The sequence below is a fragment of the Aquila chrysaetos genome, chromosome 17 (genome assembly GCF_900496995.4).
Source record: "Aquila chrysaetos chrysaetos chromosome 17, bAquChr1.4, whole genome shotgun sequence".
NCBI lineage: Eukaryota > Metazoa > Chordata > Aves > Accipitriformes > Accipitridae > Aquila > Aquila chrysaetos.
This window is the reverse complement of record NC_044020.1, coordinates 9,445,837-9,470,597: the sequence shown is the minus strand read 5'-3', so window position 1 is coordinate 9,470,597 and position 24,761 is coordinate 9,445,837. Positions and strand designations below refer to the sequence as shown.

Sequence of the window (24,761 nt, the reverse complement as noted above, 5' to 3'; positions counted from 1 at the left end):
CCAACCTTTGCCCACCCTTCACGAGCCATGCACTCAGTTCAGACAATGCAGCTAGCAGCTTTGGAAACACATTACCATCACAGCTGGACAGATGCTAGAAGAATGGTTGTTACTGCCCCAAACAATGGGAAAATTAATGACTTCAATTAAAAGATGTAGATTAAACCTCTACCAAGATATAGTCACCTTTTCATTTTTGTATGCTGTTGTGGGTTTTATTTTATTTAATTTTCCAGCTCTCATCACATAACAGGGTGACAAACACATAACTAGGAAGAGAAATACATGGCCAACAATGAATGCTTACAGCAGGCTATGAGGGAATGGTTATCCCCATCTCACTGCACTAGTTGATCACAGGATAAATCAGAATGATGAACCCACTCATGTTCAAAGGAAGAGTCCAATTACATGTTTCAGTGGAGTCAGCCCAGAATACTTAGCTTTTTTCAAGACCAAGCACCAGTAGTCCACGTAATTGTCTTCCTGTTGTTTTTTTGTATGCACCATTCACACCAATTTGATGTTCCTATTAAGCTACGATCTGCCCCAGCTCCTGGTTACTGCATCAAGACGCTGTTTCATGTCCTGCCCACTCCACACATCAGTCACACATCAAAGAGCCATCAGAAAGGGAGCAAACCATGAAATACCATTAATCAAAAGCCACCCGAAAATTAACTAACATGAAGCTCGCTTAATTAAAAACAAAAGCATAAATTTTCTCTCAGAAAGACCCCTGCCTCAAAACCATTACATTCAAATTACTCTTTACCCCAACAGCTTGTGATCAAAAGCAACACCAAACATCATAATTATTTTTAGATCACATGTTCTCTTCTCTACTTTCATCGATTGAAGTAATTTAAGGGATCCTTCGATTTGCATACTTTGTCTTTTTAGCTACACTCCTCACTTGCCAGAAATAATGACTTCATCTTAAAGAGGTTATATATATATACACACACACATATATATATATACAGAGCGATGCCAGAGAGACTCTAAGCAGTCTGCAGCCACGCTATGACCAGCTGTGGTCTAATCAGCTCCTAACATCGGAGGAGGGTCACTCCCAGCCCCTGTTTGGGAGAAAAATGACCACTGAGAAAACAGCCCCAGTGAGTCAACTGAAGACACTTTCTCTCACAGCAAGTGCCCTCTCACTTGCCCTAATGACAGGCTATAGGGTATTGCACTTTGAGCTGGAAGTGCTGTACAGTATTTCAGACTAGATGTAAAACATTGGAAACTGATGACTCTTAAAGGATCCACGAGAACTCCATGTACAGGAGGAATCGTCCCCTCTGTGCTTTGCCAGATTCCTTTTGGGGAATTTTGCTAAAATTCTTTCCACAAGTTTTATTGCTTGATATCCTTTTGTATTTTGCACATGCAGTGCACAGCCTCAAGATTTATTTATTCCACACTACCAACACTGTGCACAAAATGTAAAATTATTCATTTTCTCCTAAGCATCTTTGGCAGAATATCCCCATAGTATCCAAGTTTCTTATGACCATGAAATTCACCCTCATTGTGCTCCTCTAAGGTGAGGTTGCAATACTATCTGTATTCTGCAGCAGGGAAAATGAGAGTCAGAAGGAAGGCAGGCACAAAATTTCCATTAGTTTTAGTAATACAACCTAAGGCACACAGAAAGCCTATTTCTCAGTTTCCAGACCCTCACTCTCTTTCAAAGTCTTGTAACGGCCTCTCAGAAACCCAACCTACTTCACAGTGGACAAGCACAGAATGAGAAGCCCATTGTTACTGGCCATTCGTGAAAAGTTTGTTGTAGATCTGCATCATTCAGAAATTCTGCGAGGGAAATGGAGGGCAGAAGGCAGTCCTCCAGAGCAGCATTCAGCTGCCTTAACTGTAATAATACTTGCTTTCTCTGCTGCAATCCCCTGCCTCATTTACTACACACCTTCCAGCTTGGCAGCAAACGAGGCAGTGTCTAAACACACTTCAGAGCTTGCCCACTGGTATAACGAATAATCTGCATCAGCCCAGAACTCCAGACTCTGGAGAGAAACAGACGCAGACCCTTTCCCCCGTGCCCTTAACCTGTCTCACTCACCTCTTACCTATCTGCAGACCTTGAGGTGCTGGAGCGTGTCCAGAGAAGGGCAACCAAGTTGGTGAGGGGCCTGGAGCACAAGTCTTCTGAGGAACGGCTGAGGGAACTGGGGTTGTTTAGCCTGGAGAAAAGGAGGCTGAGGAGAGACCTTATCGCTCTCTACAGCTGCCTGAAAGGAGGTTGTAGCGAGGTGGGTGCTGGTCTCTTCCCTCAGGTGGCTGGAGATAGGACGAGAGGAAATGGCCTCAAGTTGCCCCAGGGGAGGTTTAGGTTAGATATTAGGAAAAATTTCTTTACTGAGAGGGTTGTCAGGCATTGGAACAGACTGCCCAGGGAAGCGGTTGAGTCACCATCCCAGGAGGTATTCAAAAAGCACGTAGACAAGGCACTTCAGGACATGGTTTAGTGGGCATGGTTGATGGCTGGACTCGATGATCTTGAAGGTCTTTTCCAACCTAAATGATTCTATGATTCTATGCACCCCATGTCCTCCTCCTTTTCGTTATTCCCATTCTGATTTCCTAGACATCTGTATGTCCCCTGCGCTCCTAACTGCCAGCTCCCATCCCCTAACCCTGCTCCCCAAGTTCCTGCACACACTCCCTTTTTGCTTCTACTCCTTTGGCTCTTGCAGCCTCTTTTCCCTGTCCCTTCTTACACCTTTTCCTGACCCGTCTCCATTTGACCATGACTGCTGCTTCCCTTTTCTCCTTGCTACTGGAGATCAGCTGGTGAGCAGCGCAGCCCCCCTTCCCTCAGCCCGGTGGGCAGGCTTGCAACCCGGATTGAGCAGAGAGGGGCATAACTCCTCTGCGAGCATGTGCAGAGAGAAACTTTTGAAAGCAAAACTCTTGAATCTGAGGTGTCTCCAAAGTGCATGAACAAACTCAGCAGCAGGGCAAACTGAGGGGTACTTTTCTCAAGACAGTAAAAGGCATCTCCCTGGTATTATGGTGACACATTATTAAATGTCAAGCATCCAAAACTTCATTCCAATGAAGTTCATTCCACTGCTAGCACTAAAATTTGTTAGATTTATTTATTTTAAAGAATGTAATTTAAAGCAATACACTTCCCACAAATCTTGTCCTCAGAAACAGCTGACTTTTTGTTAAAGTTTTAACTAAAAGAAAAATAATCAGTCAAAACCTGAGTCTTACCATGAAAAATTTCAGCCAAAACAAAGTTTAGAGAAGCTATAAAGAAAACAATTCCTTGCAGCAGGCAGCGACAGGTACACTTTACTCTGGGCAGTGCTACAGACTTTGCTTGTAATTAATAAAATCTACCAAACATAATTTTTCCAGCTAAGCAAACACTCTGATGTAAAAAAGTCACTCCTTTTATCAATTAGAAGTTAGTCCGCATGTTGTCACCATCTTTCCACTCTGCCTAAAGGTGTCTAAGCATTATTTTTCTCCCAGTTGTGCCAGCTCCAATTTTCAGGCCCTGCCACTCCAGTCTGTGGAAAACTGAACCTGAATTCACCATCCTTCACATTGCAAAGAGAATAAAAACAAGAACTGATCCAGAATCCCTCAGAGTAATGGGAGAAAACCAGGTGAGTGTCTCCTGGCAGTGCTACCCAGATCACCCTTTCTTACCATGCCATCTCCTCCTCCTGCCAGCAGTTTCCACTTTACTGGAAAGTTCCCAGTTTGTAGCCACACAGCTACGCAGCCTCTCATCCACACTGCATCTGCCCTGGAGCTGTACTCGGCAGGCACCTTGCAGCCCTCTTCCACACACATCCAAGACAGAAAGACAAACTGAAACAAGGACCACATGGTCACTACTTCTAATTTTTCTATACTAATTTTTAAAACTCATCCATAGGGATCCAGATACAGTAGAACTAGAAACATAAAGCAGAAGTGATGTACACAATTATACATTATGTACTTGGGGGAAAAAACAACCCCAAAACCCTAGAATTTTTCAAAGCCAGCAACAGAGTTCAGACAGGTGCTTCCCTTCTAAACTTTGGTGGTGATTATGGATCTACTGTTCGTTTTGAAAATCTAAAGCGATAGGACTGAGAAGCTGAGAACTAATTCTAAAATAGGCAAGTAGAATAAGAGATGCTCTTAGACAAACCTGAACATGGCAAACAGGATTGCGGTGGTGGAAATCTCCTACATGGGGGAATTATCAGCAACGAAACCACTCCTTAGTCATCCTACACTGACAATGGTCTCTCTGGTTCAAGATTAAATAAAAACTATTGCCTACATCTTTGAAAGTAAGCAGCAATTGTAGAGGTTTCTGCTTTGTCACATTGCATCAGAGCTACCTTAAGGGTGAGCGCTTCGGTCTTTCTCATAACCAGTTGTCATGCACGTTCCCTTAGCTGGAACTTCAGGCATCCAAAATAATGTATTTACTTTTGGAAACTTGGATCTAGGTTTATTAAGAGTGCAGGGTGCCACAGAGAAGAAAAAAAAAAAAGGCAAGAACATATAATAATGGAAAAGGAGGAAGAAACAGAAGGAATGAGCAAAAGAGAAGCAGCAAAAGGACGTCTGTAATTTCAGCATGTCAGCACAATTCATTAAGCTTAAAGGAGCCACTAGGACTTGTCTGTGGTGATGGTGACAGTGCATCATCAAGCAGAGAAATGCAGAGGGCTCTTACTGCAGCATATGTGTCTGGCTGGCGTCCTTTTGTTTGTCAGGTACCTCGTAGTGTGGGGAAATCTTGCCAAGGCCGCTGTCGCTCAGCATCCTCTTTCGAACCGCAGGGTTCCACCGATCTGATATTCTAGGGAGGGAAGAAGGAAGGGAAAGGCATTCAACCCCTCAGAAATTACCTCACGTACTCCACTTTGAAGCTGTCTAATGCTTACTGGTACCCAGCATTTTTCAGCCCACAGCAAGCTAAAATAGCTTAATTCACTATGAGTATGAGACTGTTCCTAAAGAGGAATAGGAGCATTTCTGGTCTGCCCAGAGGATGAGAAGAAACAAAGATGTTTCACCATATTTCTTAAGCACAAAGGGCTTCAGGCCCTTACACAGTGGTATCAGAGCCCTCACCGTGCAGAGAAGGGGTTTAACTCGATTGATACAGATTTATGGCAGGGCAGATACAGTCGGGGGAGCGAGGAGGTTGAAAAGTGCCAAAGTACATTAGTCCTGCTGTGTGCTCCAGGATGCCTAACGCAGTAGATATTATTCCACTGTCCTTCTGTCATTACCGTGGCTGCATCTGATCCTGTCCCCAGCTTCCCACTTAAGATCTGCCCTCCCACATCTCCCAATCCTTCAGAAAAGGGGACCAGAAAAGAGATGCCCAACTCTAATACGGCTGCTGAAAGCCAGATCCCAGCACCACTCACCCAGAGGCCTGCTCCACTACCAGATCAGGCATTCCTGGTGGCGTCCCCACCTGCTGTGACATTACCAGCTCTGGGTCCAAAATAAAAATCTCGTCCTGCGAAATTTCCGTCACAAAGTGCAAATGTTCCTGTTGAAGTGATACAAGGAACAAATAATGAACCTGCAGCATCACTGGTCTCTCAGAGCACCCAGCTGGTTATAGGAAAGCTGGGTGCACGTCAGGGTCTCTGAAGAGCATTCACGCGACTCTGTGTATTTATTTAAGCGCATACAGATACACACACACTAAACCCAATGCTGCTGAAGTCACCAATAAATACTTCATCGATTTCAAGCAAAACAAGATTCCCAACCAGCAAGGTTCACACTCACAGCAACACTTAAAAGGCTGCTACTCAATGACTCTATGTCATTCAGCTGAAAAATGGAGGTCTACCCAAAAGCTGAGGTTTGCAAAATGAGGACCAACACTTAAGGTCTTGCCCTCTGAAAATGGCTGACAGAAATTTTCATTGTTTGGGGATACTGTCCCAGATATCTATTGCTTTTACGTTCTGGTTTGACATCTCCGTTACCAAAGCTCTCTTTCTCAAGTGCCTCTTTTTTGTTATTGTCACTGAAGGCTCATTGTCCTTCAAAAACCACTGAGTGTGAGCAGGCCTGTCTACACAGGCAAATGGGCAGGAAACTTCCCACCGTTTGTGCACTGGGACCATCACACAGTATTGATCTTTTCCCACAGAAACACAGGGAAAGGGAGTAGGAAGGAAAGATGACCACTTGTACAGAGTCAAGCATTAAAGAAATGCAGAATAAGCCAGAGTCACATTGCCCAGTTTAACCTGTAGCAGCATCTTCTTCACCCTTGCTTTCCAAATGTTAAAGTATGACTTGATCAAAGCATTTATATGACTGTGTGCAAAGAATTCCCATGGTGGCTACACGCAGACCCTGAACCTGGGACCTCTGAACTAGAGCCACAGCTCCTTCTGCTTGAACTAAACCACCAGCTGCTTTTGCTAGGAAACAGTCATATGTTCATGTGATCCAGAAACAGCTTACACAGTTCTCAGGAGGACTAGATACAAATGACCACTGTGTGAAATCAACAGTTTGCACTTAATGCTGAGCCACTAATTGGCCTGTTCTGGCTACAAATCAGAAACACCAAAAGCTCTGTAAAATTTTCAAAGTGTCTTTTAGAAAATATATTCAGATTGTCAAATCTATACCACAGGTTTGAATCCAACGGAGCTACACGCTGTTTTGGGGTTCCTTGGGAATATTTGATACAGCTCTGTTCATAATTCTCAACTTGTAACATCACCTTAATTTCCATAGCTATTCCATGTCACACACACGGGATCAAGACTTCTGGAGACTAAAAGCACCAGTAAAGATATAAACTCAAATACTCTGCTGCCACACAGATGCCCTTAGTAAGACTTGATAAGGATGGCAAATGTAGAAAATTCTGATCTGTACATCAGATTGGTAGTAAACAGAAGGGCAGATGGTCAGCAGATAAAAAAGTTCAGTGAAGCGATGAGAATTACATCAACTAAAAAAATGGCCCAGAATTTTTTCTCTACTTTTCATGAGACATCAGTAGCATTTTACAGAAGGAACAGCAGATAATTCATTTTAAGCTGCATTTGACATAGATTTGAAAATAAAAAAAAAAAATCTATAGAAACAGTAACCGAATAAAGATTTACCTGAGATCTGTCAATGCGGTAAAAACGATCAGCAGAAGTTGCTGCAAGACAGAGAAACAACAGAGCTGCAGTGAAGAAAACGGTCTGAGCAGAACTGCATGGACAAGATGGGCTGAGCTAACATCATCACCACGTAAGACCACCTCTGTGTCAGTGAAGCCACAGTGGTTTCACAAGAACATAATCTGATTCATTCATTATGTCCGTATTCCTATTCCATTAAATGGTGAATTTAAAGGTGAGGCTTAACAAAACAATATTCACTGAAATTATTAACTTGAAATAAATATTTTTAAAAACATATAAAATGGATTTCATGCTTATAAGAAGAATTGATTACATTCAAATACGTGACAGAAAAAGCTGCATTGTTCTGATGAGTGTATAGCAAGCATATAATAAAATTGATGGGTCTAATAGGATTAATTCAAATTCTGAATCTAAAGAACAATAACATGCTTGGAAGCTCTTTGTAAATCAAATGCCTGGCCACAGATATTCACCCTGAATTACCAATACACTCAAGGAAAATTTATGCTACTCGTGAAAAACACATGAAAATAGGGGAGATTAACTAATAAAGCACCTAACATGGAATCTTGTCACTGCCAAATAATTTATACTACAAAACCCAGAAATATTTTATCACCTACAACGTACTTCATCACATGCGATTTTTTTGTTTCTGCTTTGCATTTAGTTTGGCCAGTGAAATCAGATTCGTTCATTCTGGAGTTTGGACACAAGAATGGAGTGATGTAAGCATTGTAGGTTTTGGCACTGCAAGGGAATATCAAATCCCTAAAGATAAAAACTGAATGCATCTACCCACCCAGCTTTCCCCCAAACCCAAACAGATTCTCAATATGTTTTTTATCAATTTCCCTCATGAGAGACAAGGAAGAGTAATTAGAAACTGCCAAGGAGAAATCAGTTTTGTTTAGAACAATAAAAATTTCAGTCTCCCCATGCTGAAGCTTTTGCAAAAGCAGATGCCATCCATTTTAGCTGCTAATTCCAGTGCTCTGGAGCCTGATGTAAAGCCCAGATAAGCCGTCTGCTTTGACAAAGTCTGGGTCAAATACAAGTGCAGGTCTTCAGGGAGTTACATGAAGTGCACTCTTACAGGGAAAGGAAGGTACATTTCCATCACCTAAACACTATAGTATCTAAACACTATAGCACTTAAAGAGATACCAGAGTGAAGAAGGCAGCCTTTCCAGCAGCAGCGTGTTGCCACAACCAGCTGCACTCTGAGTCCAGGCACTGCCATGCAGTAAGTGCTGCTCATCACAGCAGAGACACTAGTAAACCAAACCTCTAAGCACCCTTAGAAGAACATGCCTCCTTGGGGTGACAATGCTACAACAGATGTTTTGATTGCTAGATGAAGGGTTCGTTTCATTTTTCAGAAGGGAAGGGAGGCATGCAGCTCCTTTTTTTCCTGCTCAGTGTAACAAGAAGGAACAGTTACCCCTCCATGGTAATACTCTCAGATGCACTATCCTTTACATGCGCACCAGAAGCAAGCTGCGTGCTCGGCACAAGAGAAGGGAGATGCACTTACCGTCTAGGAAGCACCATCTAGGAGATAGCCTCTGAACAGAAAGTACTCTGGGGAAAGAACTTTCCTGGTCCTGGATAGGGCAAGGAAATGACATAAAAAAGTAACAGATTTTTTTCTCTTAAAATAACTATTTTCTAGTGTCTGCTTTTTTCATTTTGCTCTACTGACATTGCACAATGTGCAAAACCTACATAGCCCAAACCCACTGGATTTTCTCCTCACTGACGTCAGAGCTTGACTGTAATATAGAAGAGAGTAAACTGACATGGTTACCTTCAGCCACATCCTTGGCTGTCCCCTTCCCTTCAGCCCAGCAGTATCAAAAAGCTCTGCATCAAAACCAGCTTTCCTAGCTGCCTACAGACCCCCTTATTTGTGGGGACACAGGAATAGAGAGATGTGAAAGAGGTCAAAAAGATACGCATCAATATTGGACAACAGCTGTGAACTCTAATTACTATTTTTGTTTCTTGTGTGCCTGTCACCTTGCTTTATTCTAGCTCAGTATTTTTACGCTCTTTCCCACCTGTACTGATCTGCCACTCAAAGCAATTGCCCACTTTGCCTGCCCCTGGCGTGACCCAAATGCACATCAGGGTGACATATGTTTTTCTCTACACCCAGAGTACAGAGAGCGCAGACCTGGAGACCACCATTGGCCAAGCAAACAGACATCCTACATCAATATCCTCCTGTTCTGGCTAAAAAGATGGGCTCCTTGGAACTGATGGATGTTATTTCAGGAACAGGCCTTCTTCCCGACCTGTATGCACCAAGGAGTCAAACAGGCTGTCCCCTTGATTTTTCAGCTCTCTCTGAGCTGGAGAGGCAAAAGGGATCTCAGAAAGCAGAGGGTGGTCATGGCTGTACTCCATGCTGCCAGCAGATGGCCAGCCAACTTCCTAGTCACTGGGACACAACTTTTAAACACAAATAGATTTTCACAGGACAAAACACAACAGCGTGGATCTCGGGCACCCACCCAAAATTTGTATAGAGCCAGATTCTATCCTTATTTACATCTTAAGCAGTAAAATCAGCACACCTGCAAATGATGTAAATTCAGGCACATACTAGCTCAAGATTAAACTTTACTCCTCCTTCAGACAACAGACTACAGAGTGGTATACCAAAAGCACAAGGCAAGAAAAGAAAAAGCAGAAGCAATGGGGTGGAAAGATACCTTTGAGAAAAGTATTACTCTGCATAGAAAACATAGAATGTGAGTAATGTATATGTACATATATTCATAACATGGACATAGATTGGTAAAAACAGACCAGGATATAATGATATCTCATTGGGACTTCTCAGAATATCACACAGAAGCCCAGCACCTTTCCTCACAGCAGGATCCAGGACCAACGATTTTCATATTGGGAATTGTACAGTTATATCAGGTCAGTAGTTGTTTGGAGGTCCAACACCAGAAAGTAAAGGCTGGCTGAAAGAGCAAGTTCCAAAAAGAGATTCCAAACAATCATGGGTTTTCAGCCAGAAGGGACAACAGGGCTATGAACGCTTAATCCCTAGCGTAACACAGGAATTTACCACTCCAGCCTGAGCTACAGCAGACCTTTTAGAAAGGCACCCAGCCTGAGAGACTCCAAGTGACACAAACCCCACCGTTCCCTCAGGCAGGTGGCACCACGTGCATGGTTTGAAGGAGGAAAGCAAGGCTGCTTTATATACAAGAAGAGGAAAAGTGCAGAAACACCAACACAGAGTTAAAGTGAAAGTTTATGGTGTATCAAACACGCCCAACACATCTGCAACATTCATACAGACTCTCAAAGGTTCGCAGTTTCCTACATATTTTCCTCTGCTTTTGCTGCCTAGTGTTTATATCATTAAGAAAACCTAGAAGTAATAGATATTTCTCAGCAATTTACCTTACCGTTTTGCAAATCTGACTTATTTCTAAAATATTTATCTCAGTAGCCATGTGTGAGAAAAAGTTAAGAAAAAATAAAGAATATGTCAACCAAAAAATGAGAGTTTCATCAGTTCAATTCCCCAGACTGCCCAGACATATGTCAGTAAGACCATGGGGAAGAAGCAGTTTGCTTTCTTCAACCTTGGGAAAGTCTCAAAGAATGCTGAAGGAAGTTGTCATTTCAGTCTGACTGGGTAAAACAATTTCCAAATTGATTACAGAGCAAACAATGTTCTCATATGTTAAGAGTCAGTCATTGCTCTTTGATTTACATAAAGATATCTGACACTTTTTCAGCCACCTGAGAAAAAGTGAGGTCATGCTGATGTTGTACAGATACACACAAGTTCTTAGCTTCCCCAGCTTCCCCGTCAGCAGGGTACCTGCGTGCACTATGTGTTGTTTTCAAGCAGCTCTGATGATGATTAGCATTTTGCATTTTGATGGACCCTCACTTCTCAGCCAGGTGAATGCATATCAGGGGCTGGCACGATGCTGCTACAAAATGTTATTAATTTCATTTGGTATCATAACAGTGTTTGTAAGATTCATCTTATTAGCTTATTGCATTTCCTTACTGGTTATCCAGGACAGAAAAGCAAAGACAGCGCCAGACAACTCATCTGTTGTCTCCTCAGTGCCCTGGAGTTTGGCTACAGTCCTGGCAACAGATCTTGTCTGAAATGTTACTGCAGCAACATACAAACTTTGCTTGACTACAAAAATATATATATACATATACATCTTCTGATGCATGATACCTGCATCTATAGCCATCCTGACAAAAATACAACAGCCTCAATTCTCTCCCATATATAGACTGAAAGATCTTACTTGATCCCATAAACCTTGCTCTCACGTACAGGTTTTTGTCTCCAACCTCTGTGCGTTACAGGAGAGATGAAAACAATGACAGCATAACTTTCCATGAAGTGAACTATTTCTGCACATGGCGATGAAATGACATATCTCAGTGGTTTAAGCATCAGGTTTAAAATACACTTATGCTTTTGTCTAATATGGGCTTATGGAGTTGTGGGATATTTAGGTTTGCTTGTATCACAACTGAGGTGTATGTGGGACAGTCAAGGGTTTTCTGAAATCCACTGGGTTTGCTAATGTCTATGTATCTGCATGCACAAAGCTTTATGTATCTTAATATTTACGCCACTATTTGTGGAAAATTGAGGACTGGGATACAAAGAACAAAAGGAAGAAAACATCCAAAGATAACGGTGCATACTAAAAAGGTAGATGATACAAAGAGAAATGAGTAAAAATTCATAGACCTAGCAGAGTATATAATGCTGGGTAAATGAAGATAGGGATAATGCTGGTAAATGTAAATTCAAGTCACAAATTGCATATTGTGATATGATCCTTCCAAGACTTCATTACAGTTCAACTGCAGAACTAGCTTGGGAAGTCTCAGGCCCATGAGAATGATATTTTATGAGCATTAAACTTATTAGAGAAACAAAACAGAATGAAAAACAACTCCAGCATCATTTTTCTCATTTGCACCTGGGCTTGCTGATGTTTCTGCTGACTCCCCATGTTTTGAGCTGCAGAGGAATCATGCAAGAGAACTGCATTTATGAGACCTAAAAGTACCCATGACACCTTATTAGTGAGGTAGGAAGACAGTTCCATCAACTCAAGCACCTTATTCATGCCCTTTATACCCTGCTGCTTCTCCTTTCTGTAATATGTGGAGGGATACCAACAAACATAGAACAAACCTCAAATTAACCTAACAAGACAGTTTGTAGAAATGACCCACTGAGAATAAACCACTGTTTGAAGACTCCAGGATAAACAAGTACTGAAGACAAACACAGAGGGGGGTACATTCAAAATGTAGCATCATAAAAAATTGATAATATGTTAGAGATTTCACACTGATGTGCACTAGAGAAGATGGCTAGGCAATTAATTTATATACTGCTATAACTGCAGAGGTTAAAGCCAAGGATGGACTGATTTCTGGCATTTCATACTCTGTTTTGGCCCTCCCCATACACGCAGATTTAGTTCTTCATTTTACCTCAGGCAGTTTCCTATGCATGGAGCAGTCAGCTCCAGGTTAATTTATAATGAGTGGAACAGAATAATACATGCTGTTTTATTAGCCAATTCACTAGACACTAACACTGCTGTAAAACTCAGTTCCGGGGCAATGATTGATACAAATGTCAAAAATATGAGGTTAAAATTGGACAGGGAAATGCAGAAACAAACCATGAACTGGTATGAAGATGGCAACTCCAGGAAAACATGCCAAATTGCATTTTCTCATAGTGTCTTTGTGCATTCAGCACATTTACAGGCATTTTTGCCGAACTGGAATTCTATATCACCCAGGTAATCATTAAGCCCCAAGAATTATCTGCAATTTCACCACAATGGGTTCCAGTCAGCTGGATCTCTGTATGCTTTCTCAGTGAACTTGTTCCTGCTGATCCCAACAAGAATTGCATTGTTAAATCTAGGAAAAGGCTATCAACACTGTGCAAACTTGTCTTTTGATCCTAGGTGCTGTGTCAACTGACCATGGTTTGTGTCAAGTCTCTGCACTAATGTCAGATCAGCTCAGGAGTCTGTAGAGTTAGTCTGAGTTAGTTTACTCACAATTTAAGCACTGTGCAGGGCAATGTTTTACTGAGAGAAATATGCATTCTTGAATAATACTTCCAACTGTAGAGGCAAGTTCGGTATTGCATTAATTGTAGAATAAAGTTGCAAAATGCACAGAGAGACCAATTTTAAAAACTAGCCACCTAAAACTAGAACCTGCAAAAGACACATTTGTGCCCAGGATGGATTAAAAAACTACTCTGAAGATTATGTTAAAGTAAAGGTAGATAGATGACTGTGGTGCACAGAACTATTAAAAGGTTAGACCTGCTAGCACACCTTTTTTCTCAGTGATAGACTTTATTACTACAGCTATACAATATAATATGTTATTGTTCAGTTAGACAGAGAAACAATTTTACTTTTGTCATTTGTCCTACAGGGCACATTCTCTCATTCACTTCAATATGCAAGGCACTGCTACTGCAATACCACTCGCATCATCATGCTGCGCTAATTTTAAAGATGATTCCATAAGGTTTGCAAGGAAAAGGATTGCCTGAGGGAAAGCAGAACGAACCTCCAACATTTGAGGGTAAACTATAAACAGAAATTCATCCAACATATGGGTATCCAACAAAAAGAAAACCTGGGTTCAAATGCAAAGAGTGCAGTCCATGTTGTTAAGCCTCTTTTTGTTCTGATACTAAAAGGAAAGCTTATCTTACCTGGTAATGAACTCTCTGTGTAGTAGAAGTTACTGACTGTAGGTCCTAGCAGGAGGATGAAAGACACAGACATGATGAAAAAAAATTAAAGCAACAAGAGTGGTTTGCAGTTCTGCTATCTGAAGTGGTTTGGCAAACAGATAATTTTGCAAGGATTTCTCACTGGTTTTAAGCATGTGGAACAAACACTACAGAATAGTTATGGAAAGCTAACTTAAAAGTTTAGATTTGCATGCATTTGGTCAAAAAATGGTTTTAAAAATATAGAAATTATGTTAATGGATCTTTACCATATCACAGACCTACTTGTTCCATGCAAAATATCTAACTTTAGAGTATCAGCAAAAAAAACAAAAGAAAAGATGCTAAAACCTATAAATGTGTTTTGCAAATATTTCTGAGTAATTAATGCACTAAAGAAAACCACTGGCAGTTCTCCCTTTTTTAAGATAACCTCATGTCAGGGGAGTCATATCAGAATGACCCTGATATTTAGTAGGGTTCAAGAATCTGATTTATTTTAACAGAGATTTTGTCATATAGATTTAGCTCATGACATAGCCTACCAAAAAGCCTGGCCTACAGACCACAGCTCCCCAGTTGGCATGCAAGTTGGCAGAGTGCAGAAAACCTTGGCACCTTCACTCCCAGCCAATGGGTCTGAGCCAAATCAAGCACACACAAAAAAAGTAGTACAAACCCTGCAAAAGGTCAGAGAAACACAGTTCCTCCACAACCACTCTGGGTAGTTCAACCAGACCTTCTGGGTGTGCTTCCTCCGCGGCTGTACAACTACTTGCCACCCAATACTGGCCATTAAGTTGCCTGAGCTCAGTATGAGATCACATTTTTAGTCCACTGAGAACATCGTCACAATTATTTCAATGGAATTTTCCATCACTGGATGGATACTTCAAATATGCATGACCTTAAAATATGGGTTTATGTCTGATAATACTAGCCACACCTCAGGTCTGAATGTTCAGAAATGAAGGTTCATAGCTCCTACGTAAATTGGACCACCTATTTAGAAACCTTCATAATGTCCTCACACTTGGAAATGTTGTTGAAAGAGATCAGTGAAAGATTAAAAACAGTCAGAGACCGTATGTTAATGAATATCCATTAGTTTTATCACTAAAGGCATACACACTTAAAATTATTCAGATTATGAGGCATTTAGAGTCTCCATTTTCCAGACTGTATTGTAGAATGAACTCTCCTGAGGCAAGGTGTTCAAGACAATAATAGCAACATTATTATTAGCGCATGAGCATACATTTCTGTGTATTTGGAAATACCTAGTTGATATTTGTAGTGTTTATTGGTATCTCAGATTACTCCATGACAGTATTAGAGAATAACATTTGCATAATTAGACCCACTCAAATACCATGATGTTTACATAACACAATTTCTAATCAATAATTTGTGTAATTTCAGCAAGGTATGTGGAGAGTCCTGGTATTCCATTCCAATTCAAGGAGAAGTAAACACAGCCATCCACGTCAATTCTGTTATCATTTAAAAGGAACCAGTATAACTTTTCATTTCCTCTTTAGAAAATATTTTTCAGTGCTACTCCTGCTTTTATTATCATATCACAACTCTAAAGTTTTGTTTTCAGTGGTAGGCAAATTGCAATACTCCTAAAATATAGTTGTTGCATCTGTTAGACCTCTGCACTCAGAACCAAAAGAAGCATAATATAGATTAATAAATGATACCTGAATTCACAAAAAAAACTGACCTCTTGTAGACGGTCAATGTACATACGACAGGTCTCCAAGTCACAATCTCCTCGTACAACTATAATTCCTAGGGGAATGGCTGGAAAATCAAAACCAAAGAAAAACCTTGTTAACTGAAGTCTCTTGAACTCTAAAAGATTTGCAATATGCTTCAGTTTTTGTGTTTTTTTAATGTCCTCGCAAAAGCTTGCTACTATCTAAATCTTAACAGTAATTTAAAAGCAGGAACATATTATTCATGGTTAGTTTCACCCACTTATAATTATCAAAAATTTCAGTTTTCAACCATCTTTCATACCAAAGAAGCTAGAACAGATTCAGTTAAACTGTGGACTTCATTGTCTGATGTCAACATCAATTATTAGCTGCAAAGAAAGGAACATATCCCAGAACAAGAGTTTAGGGGGGTGCTCTTATACATTGAAATAAGAGAGTGATATTTCATTTTCAGAACTCTAAAAAGTCTAAAAAAAATTATTTAGAGTAATGAAAGTCACAGCCTGATTTGAGAGAAAACTGTCCAGCACCATGTTATTTTGATGTAAGGCTGCTTTCAAATCAAACCAGACATTATTCCATCTACACACAAAATTGACATAACATCTCCATATTTTCTCACAGAGAAAAAAAGAACTTGTGAAAATACAGCAAGTAATTCCCCTCAGCTGAGGGCAGTGTTTTCAATAACAGGGGATTTAGGTTTCCACAGCCATTCTGTTCTTGCAGCTAAAAAAAAAAAACCCAAAACAAACCCACAAAAAGAACAAAAGAGAAAAAAGTATATGCAAGTCCACAAGGAAGGTACTAAGAGAGCTACCTAGTAAGACCTCATTAAATAAAAAGAAAACACGTGAAAACTCTTGAGTACCTGGTTTTCTAAAACTGAATCAGTGAATTAAGTTCTTTTTTTCTCCCTGGAGGGTCTTTAATCAAACAATGGCCCCAAAAAGTAGGGGAGCAGCAGGAAAGAGATTTAAATCCTCATATGAAGTATTCCAGAAGGAGAGGAGAATATCAACTCATAAACAATTTTGGTAACTGGATAACAAGAAACAACATAAAGTCACTGACAGTTCTGAGATAAACAGAAAAAAAACCTGTGCTGCAGCCCCTCCTGTATTCAAAAGAAGTTGATTAAAAGGGAGAGATATTTATCTACCAAGAAGCTCTTCATTCTGATAAAAGAACGAGACAGCACTAAAAGATAATGGGGGGCATGGCTCATATTTTTGTGGCCCACCAAGGCTAGAAGCAGAAAGAGAAGCTCAGCGGTTTCAGGGAGGACAGTAGGGGAGCACCTACAGCAGTCAAGGTCACTACGGGCCTCAGAGGCCAGCGCAGGGCTCTGGGGACACATCAACCATACTGCCAGCATCGTGTTTGGAAAGCAACTGGGACAGCAGAACAGCTAGCAACCTGGGAAAACCAGAAGCAGGGTCAAAAAAGCTGGAGGGAGAAACAAGAACATAAAGAAGGGATAGGCAGGAAGGCTAGGGAAGAAGGGAAGAGCTCGCACTTCTCCTGAAGCAACACCGACATCCAACCGTGATGCCAATCCACCTGCACGTTTCCGAAAGGCCAGAAGGGAACCGTGCTCATTGCGACCTCCCAGATTTTTTCATTAAAGAACAGAGACTGAGAGACAAGTGAGTGGAAGGAGGGTCAATCACAAGATTTGCTTTACGCGCTCCGATGCTCTGGGTTACAGACTGATTCTCTTTGCTTAGTGTTTATTATTGCTTAACCTGCTCTGACAGGAGACCCTTAAGCTCTTTGTAGAGAGTACTTAATGGCTATCTAGTTTCAATTCAGCAGATCCCTCTGCAGCCCTTACTGAAAGAAGCGTTTGTTAAATTCATTTATAGCACTGAAAAGCGGATTGCAGCAGACACGACTACACCTCCAATAGCTACAGAGCACTAGGGAGCTACACCACTGGCTCATAAACTGTCACCACAGATTTTGTCTCTATTCTGTTGAATTCCTTCCTTCATGGAAGAGTATTTGCACTTAATGGGGATGTGAGTTTTGACCTGCTGAAACAATGCAGCTAACACAGAAACGAAATCCTTAACTATCACCATTCCTGACAACCCAAAGGAGAAGGACCTTACGAACATTTGGAATTCTAAAGAAATCCACCGAAATGCCTGAAAAGAAAACACTAATATGCAATAGATAGCTTAGTGGTGACATTTATGGGCCTTATCTAGCGAGTGAAGAAGAAAGTCATGATTCACAGATTTAACTAAATTATGTCCCATCTATTCTTAGTGGTCATAGAATGACTCTGGAATTCTGGGCTGGGTGACTTTGTCCTTAAAAAGAAATGTGCAGCTTTTGCTGCCTGGAAAATCTGAATTAGCATTACTTATGGCTTTTTAGGTCAATGGCTAGCTAAGGGATAAGGTGCGTGAGATGGGTCTCGAGTTTTTCCATTCCATATGGCTCACGCTCATTTGAAAAATTTTTTAAGTCATTACTGGATAACACTACAGTATATGCTAAAATGTTGCTTCCAAAGTTTTTTTTTGTTTAGGATTTTTTGTGGGTTTTTTGTTTGGGGTTTTTTTTGGTTGGTTGGTTTTTTGCAAGATCCATGTAGCTTTCAGCAAGGAAAATGTTCCCGGCTCTCATTTTTATCATAAACCACAGTAAGTATGCACAATGCAGCCAAGATTTTCAAAGTGCTTCACAATAGCTGCTGTTTGAAAACAAAAGCAAATCTTTAATGACTGGTAATGGGATTGAAACTATGGGATTGTTTCTCATTCTAAATACAGGGCAATGCTGTGCAATAGGAACAAAATAAATTAAGTTCTGATAAATCAGTTAAAGGCATGAAGTTAACATGCATGGCATTCAATCATTGTGGACACTTTCATCCAAGAGTAAAGGAGCTTCTATTTTTTCTGAATAGCCCTGTGTGGATGAGGATGTGGACAGCACAGAACAGTGCTGTGGGACACAGTGATTCCTAGATATGCCAGGTGAGAGATGGGACGACAAAGTCTTATATTAAGAGCACAGGCACTGCAGAGCAACTTTCCCGTATACCCGCATACTGTCCCCTCCTGTGAATACATGGATATATCCACACATGGGAATACGCCAAAAATAAGGGATAGTCTCAGATCATGAGCCAAGCCACAGCACTGAAGTGCCAGACATTTTTTCTCCCAAGGCGCCTGCTCTTCTGGCCACTTGCATCCAGCTCCCAGTTTCTTTGTGTTCCCTGAAAGATGAAAAAGACTTTGTCCAGGGAGCTGTGGATACAGACTTTAACGCTGCAGTAACGAGCAGCAGCGCAAGAACCCTAGGAGATGAGACAGGCAGACAGTTGCTTCACATTCTGAACAAGTACTGCAGAAAGCTTTTTGTTCCTAGCAACTCTAACCAAAATAGAGTATCGGCAGAAGGAGGGTTGGGTAGATGCAGCAGTATGGCTAGCATGATGCTCTAATTAACTGCAAGATTACTCGTGATTTCTTAAGTCCTCATGAAATTAGCTACAGAATTTATAAACAGCAAATAACTCTTCTACCTATTAACTGCCTGTTATGCTGAATACCTAAAGCTAGTGAACTCTTTAATAGTATTGAGGATACAAATGGAAGAAGCCTGAATATACTGCATATGGCACCATGAATTAAAAATAAAATTCAATTAACTTCCCCATTTATTGTTATGAAAGGATTCAGTCTGTGATCTAAACGCCATGATTAACCCACTCAAATCCCAAAGAAAACAGCCTCAAGACAGATCATTAAGGTAGATGTGAATGCCAGGAAAACTCATTCTGAGTCTGACATACCTCAGGGGACTGGGGAGATTAGACATTGGTCTGTAAATGTTTCATGTAGCAAATAAAGGATCTTCACTACTGAAGATGTTATAAGAAAGTCATTTTCCTGAGAGGCTTCCGCTGATATTAGGAACATGAAGGACCAAGTAAATTCTTGGGAGAGAATTCTAAAATATTCAGACATTTATATTAGGAGGTTTGGCTTTCCTAGTATGGTTTTAATACAACTGGGTTTGTGCAAAAGGATTTTCTTACCACATAAATCTAAGCCATGTGTCTCTTCAGATCCCTTTGTTTATTACACTGACAAAAGCTAAGCCTCCTTAGGTTTGTTGGTTGCTAGTTTTCTTAGCACTAGTGATCCACTTTTAAAATCCTCACATCAGGAGGCAAAACACAGTGGAGGTTATCAGACTAAACCAGACCACGTTTGAGAAGGTGGTCATCCCCTTTAGGCTCTCAGTGACTTCTCCAATACCTTGCCACAAAAAGGAAGAAGCCGTCCAAGTCAAATGAAGACAGAACTTGTCCCAAACACCACACAAAAGGGAACAGGTTATAGAAAGAAATCTATGAAGAGCTGGGAATTGAAACTTGCAGGGAATGGATATTGGGACTAAGAGCTGAAAGAGGAGGTCTGGCTGAACAATGAATAATGATTTAGGATTAAGAAAAAGAACAGGAACTTGAGCTGTGAGATCTGCAGAAACAGACTAAGACGGGCAGGAAGGATGAGTGTGGGATGAGATAGCCAAAGGGGACAACCAGGACTGAAAAGGTAAGAGGAAATCAGAAAAGTGATAAGAAAAGGAAATGGGAGAAGTAGAATATGCACAGAAAAATCTCACAGAAAAGTCTATACCAGAAAGACAAACTATCACTTGAGTTCCTGAAAAGTCTGAAATGGAACTTAATATTCTTGTGTCTCCTCATCTGTCTAGGGTAAATACATATTTATATCTATTTGGAATACTGTCCTTCTCTTCTAGTTTAAAGGAAATGGCAAATTTACAGGTGACAGTTTCCCCACTAGCTCAAAAGGCAGAGACTGTGTTGAATGTAGATATGCCCCATGTGGTGTCAAGAGAGGGTAGATTTAGGTTAGATATAAGGAAGAAATTCTTTACAATGAGAGCGGTGAGGCAGTGGATCAGGTTGCCCAGAGAAGCTGTGGATGCCCCATCCCTGGCAGTGTTCAAGGCCAGGCTGGATGGGGCTTTGAGCAACCTGGTCTAGTGGAAGGTGTCCCTGCCCATGGCAGAGGGGGTTGGAACTAGGTGATCTTTAAAGGCCCTTCCAACCCAAACCTTTCTATGATTCTGTAACTCAATGATATGAGATGACATATGAATGGTTTGGATTTACTCCTTCCATCAAACCTAGGCAATGGCATACCCTGTTAAATAAATGTTACTATGACTACAAAATCAAGAGCTTGAAGTTAGAAAAAGCCAAGATTTAAGTTGCCTATTTCAGCACCTGTATGTATATTTATTGTGCTACTACCTTTAATTATCCAACCACATCCTGTTTTTTCTTCTGTTGGACTCCTGTGTCTTTCTAATCTTCCAAAGTGTGTGTGCATGTGTCTATATGGGTGTCAGTCAAAGCGAGACATGTAATTCACTGAGCTGTCTGGACAAAGCCCACAAGGTCTCATGTATCAAAAGGCAAAAAGAGATATTTCCTTTGACACAAGCAATGCCTTTGGCAACTTCCTCTTTGTTTTTGTCATTTCTGTTTCAGTTACAAACATTTGCCAGTGGTCTGCATCTGTATATACCAGCATGAGAATCCGGGAGCACAGTGGCAGCAGAGTTTCCAATATTTAACTTACTACTGACTTCTAACCCTCTTGGTTTCTTCTTGCTGGGTGACTTTAACCAACCCATCCAACCCTCTCAGTATCAGATCTTATTAAATCACTGTGACAGAGAAATGCATGAATTAACTAATATCTACACAACACATAGCGAGAAAACAAAGCTGTTAGAGCAAGGCAGTGATTTTTAAGCAGAGTGAAATTTAGGTAGATGGTCTATAGGTAATGCTGCCTTTTACAGAGCTTCTACAGATAAGCTACCATGTCCCCTAAGAGACCTCCTGACAAATAAATGGCCAGCTTTACAGGATAGAAGAGGTTTGTAGCTACACAACCCATCTCACCTAAATCCATCCAGATCAAAGTTGCTTCCCAACGTGAGCACATTTCCTTCAGTGACTAATCTCCCCTGTACTGACTCCATCTGCTAATTCAGGTTTCCCTCATCATACCACCTAGCAGGAGATCCTGTGCTCCACTCTGCCCTTTACATTATGAATATTCAGGATGCAAATACCAAGTCCTCAGTGTTGACCTTTCCTTATTTAGCTAGTTGCTCAAAACCACATGGAATAGTCTCCAAATTAACTTCACCTGCCATATCACTGAGCTTTAAAGAGTCAGAATACATTTAATAAATCAAGGATTCTCAAACTGTGGTAAGTGCATCGCTGGTATGAGGAAGCTACAATATCGCCATACGTGTACATATCCCGAATGACTCACAAGCTTGTCATTGCATGTACCTGATAAGAACTCCTAGGATGACCCCAGAAATTAAAGGTAGGGACTCATGCATTATAGACATCTGCCTAGATATAATCAGAGACAGACAGGAATTTGAGGTTAACATCACATCATGTTACACCACTCCCCACTCCCCCTCAGCCCCCTCAAAGCAAGGAAGCTGCAGAGAAAAGGATTGTTAGATTACAGATATTTCAGTTGTTATACACATGGAACTAAGTTTTCTTCAAAGATTGCTTTTGAATTTAGTGTGTCATTTTATTCAAGAGGAGATAAGGCACAGCTGCCTCTGTGTAAAAGACAGTGTGGGAGACCCAGAGCTGTTACAGAGCTGAGAGTTATTTCTGATACTGCCACCACTGCAGTCTTCTATGATTCCTCCTTAATCTTAGTGGTATTGACCAAACTAAGATTGTTCTCCATGGCTAGGGCATATAAAAAAACAAGTTAAGGGCAGTAAGAACTGGCATATTCTATTAAAAAAAACCCCACAACTGTGCAGTTGCTGCTGATGGTGAGCCATTTCACCGCTCCATCTTCATGGTGCAAATCTACAATGGTGTTGACAGGAAGGACTAAGAAGGGTTGAAGACCACTTGGTCACTAACAAGTTTATGGTTGGTTGGTTTGTTGATTTTTTTTTTTTTAAATATAATTGCTTTCTGCATATACCTCCATTGTCAGGAATTTCTTAGTAACATTGGAAAGGAGAAAATAGGGTGTCATAAACAAAGATTTTGCTATTTTAAAAATAACTCAATTGTTCCCCCCCAATGCTGCTTTGGATCACACTTTCCTGCAGTAACAGGAAATCAGAGAGAGTGCACAGAAGATACGCAGGCAAGAAAGACAGAACTAAGTTCTGTCCATATAGAAACATCAATCCAACTCACTTTTTGAGTATGATAGTCTTGGTTATGGTCAGGGTACAACTATCACATCAGGCAGAAGGTGGTGAAACTGGTGACTAGGGTGACAAGTGCTTGGGGCATGTATAGGGAGACGTTAAAGACGACAACTACATTTACAGCGAAGAACATTACAACATAACTAAAATGCCAACATATATCCCCTTCTTAAAAGGGTGCATGGAAGCATTCACCCCTCCTCACTGAAGGATCAATAAGCATCCTTTACCATCATCAATCATCCCACAGACAATACTGAGACGTTGATAGAAGAAAGAACAAAGGAGAACAGAAGGAGCACAGGGAGGGGAAAAAAGGGACAATTCAGAAACAGCATTTGGTTAAATGTCAGTTGCAGTGACAAAAGTAGATAGCAACAGAAGGAGAATGGGCTAAGAACAGTCGTGCCCTTCGGAGGACAAAATGACATTCTTTAGTTGCTCAGGAGGCTTTCAAAATGAGGTGTCTACCTCCAGCAGAGTGAAGATTAATCTTCATGGAACAGTTTGTATGACGAGCTGTTATATGTCGGGAAGTGCAATTTTAGGTGAAGTAGTTGATAGAATCAAATCAGTATTTCAAGTGAACAAGGGGAGTGAAATGTATTTACGGTGAGTTTAAATGATCCAGATCATTACACTGATGTCAGAGCTTTCAAAACTCTATTATGGAGATATGTAACAGGCAAAAGCCATAATAGCTTCTTTGCTCTTTTTCCTTCAGGGATAACTCATTAACTGGCTTCCTTTTCCTGTTCAGATTGCTGTGGGATTCTGGTTTGGTTTACCAATTATTTAGGGAGGTAAAAATGCTTTTAATCCTTGTGGGCAGGGAATGGATATTAAGTATAGTATTTTGGAATTAAGTTGCAGGTATTCTGCCAAAGCCTGGACAGATATGTAAATTGAGCCTCTTGCAAGCATCTAGTGAGACATCCACGCACCTGAGAGCTGCAGTCGCATTGAAAGAAGCTAACCCCACTTACAGTAACAGGCCTTGTAGAAACAAGACCCGATACAAGTGCTCTCGTATTTTGCTAATGCACAGGTATTATCTGCATTTAATTTTTTAATTCAGACTGCCAAAAATTCAGTTATTCACCTGCCATGGAAATTTATTTATTTCCACTCCTTTTCCCCCCCCATCACTTTCTTTGGTAAAGAAATGAAAATCGCTTCTCCTCCCCTCAGCACTTCCCTCCTCTCCCTTTCACCAAGTAACTTTTAGTGGCAATGCTCCATGAAACGATTTGCTGATGAGGACGTAGACAGCACGCTTATTTCATGTAAGTATTCAGCATATGACAGAGCCAGGCAGGCACCAATCCATAGATCTGCCACCAGAAAACCATTTAAAATTTATCCCATTAGCTTTGTCAGCAATGCAATTAAAATGGGTATCTACTTTTCTTAAAAGGAAGATCTACATTATTTTCCAGCTTCCTTCCTCATAAAAACTTAAGTTATGTAGTCCTCTGGTGTAATCATGCAGCTTGATGACTGGCTATGCCTCAGAAAAGCTGCAAGCATCTTGCAGTAAGTCACAGGAAAACTTGGACATTAGGTCTATGCTCAGTGAACCACAGAGATTTTCCATTTTTTTACTTCATGAAATTCAAGGAGCTGGCTAGAAGACTTAAACCAGTTTGGTTTCTGACTGTTTTGGGAGCACTTCTCTTCCCATACATAATTTTCTTCAGTCGTAATTAGCACCACCCAGAAATCCTCAAATCAAGATCAGCCTCCTGAAAACTAAAGGCTGGAGAATTTTTATATGAG

General features: G+C 40.8%; 1 protein-coding gene across 12 annotated transcripts in view; it reads right to left on the bottom strand.

Annotated features, from left to right (window-relative positions):
- Positions 1–24,761, bottom strand: part of DGKI (diacylglycerol kinase iota) — a 226,258-nt gene that overhangs the window by 46,964 nt on the left and 154,533 nt on the right. For 10 of the 12 annotated variants that reach the window (XM_030040172.1, XM_030040173.1, XM_030040170.2 and 7 more), the window contains 6 exons: positions 15,701–15,780; positions 13,951–13,995; positions 8,710–8,779; positions 7,143–7,183; positions 5,424–5,551; positions 4,721–4,846 (listed from right to left, as the gene is read on the bottom strand). In XM_030040172.1, the coding sequence (XP_029896032.1) occupies positions 4,721–4,846; positions 5,424–5,551; positions 7,143–7,183; positions 8,710–8,779; positions 13,951–13,995; positions 15,701–15,780 (490 nt within the window). Of the gene's footprint in view, positions 1–4,720; positions 4,847–5,423; positions 5,552–7,142; positions 7,184–8,709; positions 8,780–13,950; positions 13,996–15,700; positions 15,781–18,323; positions 18,937–24,761 lie in introns of those variants that run through there. The other 2 variants (XM_030040174.1, XM_030040175.2) reach the window with 2 other exon arrangements.